Source organism: Rhamphochromis sp. 'chilingali' (assembly GCF_963969265.1).
Source record: "Rhamphochromis sp. 'chilingali' genome assembly, chromosome: 3".
Classification (NCBI taxonomy): domain Eukaryota; kingdom Metazoa; phylum Chordata; class Actinopteri; order Cichliformes; family Cichlidae; genus Rhamphochromis; species Rhamphochromis sp. 'chilingali'.
This window is the reverse complement of record NC_137931.1, coordinates 29,169,581-29,178,989: the sequence shown is the minus strand read 5'-3', so window position 1 is coordinate 29,178,989 and position 9,409 is coordinate 29,169,581. Positions and strand designations below refer to the sequence as shown.

The following is a 9,409-nucleotide window of genomic DNA, read 5'->3' as shown; positions in this document are numbered from 1 at the left end:
GTGTGATAGATTATTTGTTGAAGTTTATAATGGAGTAAAAAGTTGTGGTTAAAAGTTACCCAATATATTATTCAATTTATTTCAAATATGTAAATCTATAAACAAGGGTAAAAGAAGTCCCATTAAGAGACGTAATGTAACACAGGCTAAAATAGTTAAAAGAGTTCATGACTATGTTCAACCGGATAACAATCCTTAATGTGACTACAACTTGTGTAACATTCAATCTGATCCACTTGTCGAGCCTGGGGAATAATCCATGTGATTTAGTGATCATGATTGATTAGTTATGCCTGCCGTTGCCGGAAGGGGGAGCTCTGGCCACGATGCCTCATTCGCAATGAAGCTGCTGAAAGAGAAGCATCGTGTCTGAGCGTCGTCATCGACTTATCCCCTTTTCAGGTAATAATTGTGCAATTCTGCTGTTGGACTTTACAAATATGTATGTTGAGTTGTACTGACCGTGTTTCCAAATGTACCAAGAGGATACTAGGAATACTTAGATGACCTGTGTTAACTGTGATGTTAGGATAAGCTATAAGCAGCAAGCTAAGCTAAGCGCTCTGTTGGTGGCTAGCATGAAGCATTATCGTGCCAGACTGTGTATGAAACATACATTGTGTGCATTTTGCATTTGATCTGGATGAAGAACATGTTTATTTTGTGTGAAGGGACAAATGCCGAATATTTTGTTTATTTTCTGTACATTTCAGTTTAATAATCTAAGTTTGTTTATTGATTCATCAGCTGTTTTTGTAAATTCTTACATTCAATTTAATCTGTAACTTATAGAAAAGGAAAAAAACAGTCTTGAGATATATTGTCTTACAACTAACAGAGACTGTACATCGTTGTTAGGATGTTTAATACTTTTGTATGTATGTTTATATTTCTGAATCATTCTGTCACAGTCTGGCGAGAGCAGACTGTATGTATTGTGAAGAGTGGACCCAAAATGCAGACACCAAGGAACTTGGATCAAAACTTGAGTAACAAAAAGCGAGCCGTTTAATGAGGCTGGCAGAAAAGGTACAAATAACGGGCAAGGCAAACAGAAATAAAATTAACATTAACCTAAACTGGGAGAACTAAACAAACAACATGGAAAAACCTGGACATGAAACCTAGAAACATGGCATGGAGAACCTGGCATGAACAACAGACGACCTGACAATCACACACTGAAAACAGATGACTTAAATACACAGGAGGTGATTAGGGGAAGTGGAGACACATGAGGAAACAGCTGGCACACATGAACATAATGACGTCACAGTGGGAGAGTAAAACTGAACATGATGAACACAGAACACCAGACCTCTTCACAATAAAACAGGAAACATAAGGAGACATAGACATGACAACCCGAACTTGACAACGTAAGACACAGACATGAAACGCGTGAAGAGCAGGGGAGATTTAACATGGTTGGAAACACGAGGGGAAAATAATAACTAGAAACACTTAGGCATAATAATACAAACTTGATAACAAATGACACGCAGCATGAAACACGAAGGTTGAGGGGAAACTTAAATACAGGGGAAGAAAACACAAGGAGTCTAATAACCAAATGAACTTAGATAACCTAATGAACAAAATAAACTCAAACTTAAAACGCTGGGTCAAAAGACCCAGGATCATGACACATTCGCAATGAAGCTGCTGAAAGAAGCATCGTGTCTGAGCGTCGTCATTGACTTATCCCCTTTTCAGCCCCTTTTCAGGGTGTAACACTGACAGCAGAACAATTCAGTGCACTAAGCGTGTTTGCAGAGGAAGTACACTGGTCCCTTAATAGTTTCAACATGAAATATTCAAAAACAAATATATGGTCCACTGTTTGTGTGACAGAGACAGAAATGTCTCTGTGTGCATGTGGAGAAATATGCTGTCAAATCAGACCATGAACAGGTGTCATGTGGAATTAAAACACACGAAAACAACGCTGCACTCACTCAGAGGTCAAAGGTCGAGTACAGTAACCAAGTTGACACCAAGAGGAGAAAAACAACTGGCAGCAAAGGCAGGAAGGTGTCCTTTCCAGCTAAACCAAAGAGGAATATAAAGATAATGAAGGTTTGATCACAGTTTGAATCAGTCATATTTCATTCATTACAGTGATGTACTGAAAGATCCAGGATCAGTCCAATTCATCAGCACTTTGATCAAACTCTAGAGAAATATTCTTGGCAACATTGCTAACTCTGGTTTCCTCCCAACTATATTGTATTATTTCTATCTGTGCTGTATTTTTCCTAACTCCATGTATTGTGTTCATTATTGTAACAAGTCTGGGCTTGTGAGGACATTCCTGACAAACATTTATGATATTGCGCAACTGACAGCAAATGACACAATCTCAAGTTCAGACAGGAGCAGAGATTTAAAAATCAATACATGCACACACATGCAAACCTGAGCTTCAGGTGGAGTCACAACTCCTTCCAGGAAGCATCTCACCTATCTCTTCGTGTTTAGTGTCCAGAAGCTTCTTGTTCGTGTCTCTATTTGAAGAAACTGTAAGTTTTCTTTGTTTCCTCCTTTAACAGTTTGTCTTTAGGAACTTTACTGTTTGTTTCTGCTCTTTAATGTTTGTTTAGCTGTTATTTCAGGGCAGACTTTGGATCACTCTTTTATTTGAAGACTAATCCACATGATTATAAATTATTGATTGACTGGAATCAAACAGTTTGATGAACAGCTGATGTTTGATTCATTTCGTCACAAAACAAACTGTGTGTGTTTATTTCCTGGAAGAAAACTGTTGACTCTCCATTAAAGTCACACACAGCAGTGTGCTGCTGTTTTACCTTCAGTCCTTTCAAAACAAAATAAAATAAATGTTAGTTGTAACGTGTTTGATTGTAGTCAGGCAATTAAATTCATATTTCCTTCATGGATCATTAAATCTATTTGTGTTATCATTTGGTTTTCTCCAAATGAAGTTCTTCCTAATGTGTAGTGTTTGAAACCTGGAACCAGAGTGCCATTCTTTCTCTTACTGGCTGCTAAACATATGAAGGAAATATAAATGACTGATTGCAGAGCTGCTGATTATAAACTGAATAATTGAGTAGCTCTAAACAAATCCTAAATATTCAGGTAATTAATGATCATTTCTGTTTTAAAGTATCATTGTGAAAATATCTGCTGTAAGGGTTTGATAGATTTCTTTGTTTTTCATGATAGGACCATTAGCTGCTGGAGCTTCTAACTGATACTTGATGGAAAAACAATAAATCTAGATGCTAATTGGAAGCTAACTGACGTAACCAATGTTCAGTAGCATCTCTGGTTAGATGTTCACATTAATCCTGAATGTTACTGGATGGAAGAACAGTAATTTCTTTAGTGGCAGCTCATTTCAAATTCAAATTTTCTATCAGATGAACAAACATCAGCAAACACAAAAACTGTTTGTGTGCAGTTTGTTGCACAGTGTGTTGCTAGTTAAAGGTCTAGCTGCTGTATTTCACAGGAAGAGAAAAGAGTGCAAGATAACTTCACTCAGAGATGGAGAAAGATGTAAGAAAATACAGGACAGAAGAGGAAGAAAGAAGGTTATATTTAAAGGTAAGGGCTGCTTGATAAACTGCAGATTTAATGCTTAAATGTAATGTCATCGTTTTAATTACATAATGGATTTGTATATGATGTGTTTTGATGAATTATGTATTTTCATTTTGGAAAATGTCCTACAAAACAAACAAAGCTATACAAACTTGTGTTATTCAGATGTTGCATGAAAGTCCTAGTTTTGTGCAGGGCAAACAGGTTAGCTCACATTAATGTGGTGAGTTTTTTTTAGTAAAGCACTGTGTTGGACTGGTGCATAGTGGCCTTTGGTCCTCATTGTCAAAATTAGGTTACATCAAGTGTAGCAGAGATGAATTTGTATTTAAGCTGATGATGCTTAGATTTATTCACTTAATTGCATAAAGATAGCATACATATTGTAGTGTGGAGTGAATTCAGTTACGTAAATCTACAAAAAGCAGCAGGTTAGCTGATCACATCATATGCACTGAGAAAACCTACTGAAGCTCACATTAGAAGAAACTGTACTGTTTTGGTGTGGAGTCAGTCACCTCTAGAGTGTAGGCAACAAAAAATGTTTCTTTTTGTTTGTTTGTTTGTTTTTTTTTAAACCTTTTTCACTGCAGGTGTCCTGAATAACAGATTCAAGCTAAGTATATTCATTACACTTGGATTTGTAATTTGGATTTATTTGGATTAATATATGGGTTCTTTTGTACAAATATGAACTTATTATCATATTGACACAGCACAAGGTTCAGTTACCTTTGTACAAAAATCTTTTAATAGAATTGTCCTTGATGGAGCTGCCTCAGTGCTTCAACATTTACAGGAGTATTTTTTTAACCCAGGTATCTGTACTTCTACTTTTAGTAAAGAAAGTCTGTACTTTTGCAACCTTGGGTGACGTGGATGTGAAGTCAGCAGCATGGATCAGTGTGAGGACAGAGAGGAGGGTGTCCCTCTCTCTAAAACCACTCTGTGTGGGGAACATGAGAGCCAGACCGAAGCTCAGAGGTGAGATGACATCTCTAATTGTCTATGACTCTTCTCCATGTCACAGCTCAGCACTCACATCATTGATCCATCATTATTCACAGGAACCAACCTGGACCTGAACCCAGTTGTGTGTCCTTAAGGAGTGACCAGTCTGAAGAGCGCCTCATTCATTTTAAAGGAAACCAGCGGTCTGCTGCAGAGAGGTGAGCTGTTAGTAACATGAACTCTTTGATAGCTCAAAGGAAGTCACTGAACGAGGAATTCCTTTATTCTATAAAACGTGTCCAATATGTACACGTATAACATGTGCTTCAAATGTCTAGTTAGTCTTTTCCCCTTAATATAAAAACAGAATATTGTACTTAAAAATGTATATTGATTTGTGTGTTATTAGTTCTTCTGAAAAAAGTAATGTATTCTCATAAACTTAGAAGTAATTAGAATTAGCAATGAAAACATGAAGGCGTGTTAGAGCCCTGATGTCAGTTCAGGAGATGAGAACTAAGGTGAAAAGGAAAAGTAAAACATTTTAGTAAGATGTTAGTGACATCTAAATAAAATTCCTGAACATATGTCAGGCTCTAACACACAAGAAACAGCACTAACATGATCATTTTTTTCTGATATTGTTAAAATAACGTAATGTCACCATATTACTCATGCAACCCTTCCATTTCTGTATAGCAGACAACAGGCTGGGAAACAAACAAAAAAAGTTAGCTATAATCTAATGTTATGCCAGCTAATGTTAGGCTTCAGTGTCCTAAAGGTCCCACTTTTCCTCTGCTAAGCAGTTTACATTCTCACATCATTTGACAGTTTATTCAATAAGAGCCTAAATTCAACAATATTTGTCAACTCAAGTTAAGTCAAGTGGCTTTATTGTCATTTGAACCTTAAAGAGTGGCACCGTATACAGTGAAACAAGACGGTGTTCCTCCAAGACCATGGTGCTACATTTAACAGCAACAGTAATATCCACTTTAAAGAAAGTTCCACTAATGCTGGCTAACAGCAGCAAAAACAGCAGCATTTACTAATAGGAATCTTAAGAATATCCTTAATTCACTCCAGCATCACTGTCACTCGACAGAAGTGACCTTCACTGACTCACTGAGTCGTATCTGAGTAAATATATGTGGATGAGATTAACAGCAGCCTGACAGCCTACATACAGATGAATGGCAGCCAGAGTTGTTTGCCCAACAGCTGCCACCATACTTAGGATCATGCACGCGTATGATTTTGAGATGTAAAAAAACAGAAATCAGTTGCCATTAATTATAAAAACTATAACTTTGAAATTGTGCTGCTTATAGCAAGACCATCAGTAGTTCTGCAATTGTGCAAATGGTGGTGTTTACTGTGGGTGACACTGTTACACTGCCAACGCTAGTTTGGAGTTTCCTTCTGCTCATGCTCAACATACAAATTAGTTTTTCAGATCATGAAGGTATTCTAAGTCTTCATCAGTTTCTGTAACAGAAAATTTAAAAAAGATTATTTTCTTTTCTGTTTAACAGGATCTATGAGAGACCTGAATCTGGAGCTGAACCCAGCTGTGTGTCTTTAAAGAGTGACTGGTCTGAAGAGCGCCTCATTCACTTTAGAGAACACCAACCATCTGCTGAAGAGAGGTGTCACTAACATGAACTCTTTGATACCTGTCAGTTTGGTTTCCTGATTTAAATGAACGTCTCGATGTTGTTTTGGTCTCTAAATTGCATTTCAATGAAAGTTAATGAGTGATTAATTCCTTAATTCCATAAAACATGTTCAACATGTACATTTAAAGGTCCAGACAGTCATTTTTTGTTGTTATTTAATAGACAGAGAGAATTTAAGAGAATTTAAAGGCATTCGTATGCCATGGAGACAAATTTTAACTTGTGTCTGCATCTTCAGACCCAAGATATGATGGATCACGCCTATATTTTATCATCTGAGGAGGTATCCCATTCACCAAAGAAGCAGAAATGTGAAAGACAAAGACGGTGCAACTTTCATTTGGATAAATTGCCATCCTCTTCCTCCTCACATCAACTCTCATTTCCTGAACTGAAGTTAGGGCTCTAATAAACAAAAATATGTATGGACATGCTAATTTAGTCCCCATATTGTTGCAATTACTTATTGTACTTATTGTAACTCAAACTGCTCATAGTAAGACTATCAATTGTTCTGCATACTGTAAATCAGCGGTCCCCAACCCCCGGGCCTCGGACCGGTACCGGTTTGTGAGTCGTTTGGTACCGGGCCACGAGAGTTGAGGCTCAGGTGTGAAGTGTATGGTTTTCAAGGTTTTTATCGGTTTTCAGCGTTATTTTGTTATTGTTTTTATCGTTAACTCTGTTTTCCTGGGTCTTTTCACGTGTGTTATGAATAAATCTTCTTTTTTTCGGTACCGGTACTAGTTTTATTTTGTTGTATTTATCCACGACACCTTAAAACCCGATCCGTGAAAAAATTGTCGGGCATAAACTGGTCCGTGGCACAAAAAAGGTTGGGGACCGCTGATGTAAATGACTATTTGTCTGTCACCTGTTGTCCTATTGTTACACTGCCAACACTAGTTTGGAGTTCCCTTCTCCTCATGCTCAGCCTGCAAATCATTTTTTTCTTTTGGATGATGAAGGTGTTCTAAGTCTTCATCAGCTTATATAGCAGCAAAAGAAAAGTACATTTTTCTTCTCTGTTTAACAGGATCAATGAGAGACCTGCTGAACCTGGAGCTGAACCCAGCTGTGTGTCTTTAAAGAGTGACTGGTCTGAAGAGCGCCTCATTCACTTTAAAGGACATCAACCATCTGCTGCAGAAAGGTGATCTGTTAGCTACATGAACTCTTTAATTAACTCCAGTTTGGTTTTCTGATTTGAATAAACTGTGTGATGTTGTGTTCTGGTCTCTAAACTACATCTCAATGGAAGTCAGTGAGCAAGGAATTCTTTTATTTTAATAACCATGTCCAACATGTACACGTAAACTCCTGTTAATGTTATCGTATACAAATTGCAGTCCAAACACATCATTCTCTCTAATACTATATAAATTGTCTCTTAAAAGCATTTGATAACTGATTGATTGATTGATTGATTGATTGAATCTTTATTTTGAACATGTTGAAAAAGTATAAAAAAAAAAAATAGAATTAAAAGAGACAAATGAACAAAGCAAACAAAAGGAAAACGAGCAACCACAACTCCAAATAACGTCCATGTTCAAAAAGGAGCAGGAAGAAGCATAAGCTTATTTAATCCCACCCCTTTTCCACTATCTAGTATCAATAGACTACAGAAATACCTCCTTGTAATTACATTATATGTTATGTGTAATTTTTTTTTTTTTTTTTTTTTTTTTTTATATATACACATATATGTTTCTATCTATCCATACCTACGTATATACACACATACGCACATATACACATTTTCAATAACCCTATTAACACCTGAAGGATACACAACCTACAATTTTATATATATATATATATATATATATATATATACACACACATACATACACACACATACACATATATATATATACATATATATACATATACATATATACATATACACATATATATATATACACATACATACATATACATATATACATACATACATATACACATACATATATACCCATACCAACAAACCCGTGCATGCGCACACACATGAAAATATTAGACAAGAACACCCTATCAAATCTCTACCTTTTCCCTGTACCCTGTAAAAACCATATCCTTAAACCGCTTTTTAAACTGCGCCATGCTTGGACATTGCTTCATATCTTTACTTAGTCTGTTCCACAGCTTCACTCCACACACAGAGATGCAAAAACTTTTTAATGTTGTACGGATACGAGGATGTTTTAAATTTAATTCCCCCCTCAAATTGTATCCCCGTTCCCTTTTAGAAAACATTTTTAGAATATTGTCAGGAAGCAGGTTATTTATTGCTTTATATATAATTTGTGGTGTGAGAAAATGAACCAGATCTGTGAATTTTAGAATTTTTGATTTTAAGAATAGTGGATTTGTATGATCTCTGTAACCAGTTTTATGGATTATCCTTATGGCCCTTTTTTGTAATATAAAGATTGATGATAGCGAACATTTGTAAGTATTGCCCCAAACCTCTGCACAGTAATTCAAATACGGTGCAATCAGGGAACAATAGAGAATGTGGAGTGATTTGTGGTCCAGAATGTGTTTTACTTTACTCAAGATTGAGACACTTCTTGAAATTTTGTTATGTATATGATTTATATGAGACTTCCAGTTTAATTTATCATCTATAATCACACCAAGAAACTTATGTTCAAGTACTCTTTCAATTTCCACACCATCTACATGAATCTGCACTTGTGCATTTCTAAGGGAATTCCCAAATAAGATAATTTTAGTTTTACTTAGATTTAGCGATAGTTTGTTCCTGTTAAACCATTTTTTAATTTTGCACATTTCTGAAGTAATTGTATCCAGCAGCTCCTTTAGATTCCCCCCAGAACAAAAAATATTTGTGTCATCTGCAAATAATACTAATTTTAATATATCAGATGCCTTACAAATATCATTTATATAAATAATAAATAATTTTGGACCCAGTACAGAGCCTTGTGGAACACCACAAGCAATGTCCAAGCATGATGAGGAATGGACACCCAGCTTCACAAATTGTTTCCGGTCACTTAAATAATTTTTCACCCATTGCAGTACAACCCCCCTAATCCCATACCGTTCCAGTTTATTAATTAATATGTCATGATTGATTGTGTCGAATGCTTTCTTGAGATCCAGAAATACTCCAGCTGCATACTGTTTCTGATCTATAGCATTCGTAATCTCCTCAATTGATTCGATTAATG

General features: G+C 36.1%; 1 protein-coding gene across 1 annotated transcript in view; it reads left to right on the top strand.

Annotated features, from left to right (window-relative positions):
• The first annotated feature begins 345 nt into the window (after positions 1–345).
• Positions 346–9,409, top strand: part of LOC308394512 (uncharacterized protein) — a 43,254-nt gene continuing 34,190 nt past the window's right edge. The window contains exons 1-6 of the mRNA XM_080878867.1: positions 346–402; positions 3,482–3,576; positions 4,414–4,557; positions 4,641–4,742; positions 6,063–6,176; positions 7,243–7,359. Of these exons, the coding sequence (XP_080734993.1) occupies positions 4,469–4,557; positions 4,641–4,742; positions 6,063–6,176; positions 7,243–7,359 (422 nt within the window). The 5' untranslated portion in view covers positions 346–402; positions 3,482–3,576; positions 4,414–4,468. The remainder of the gene's footprint in view (positions 403–3,481; positions 3,577–4,413; positions 4,558–4,640; positions 4,743–6,062; positions 6,177–7,242; positions 7,360–9,409) is intronic.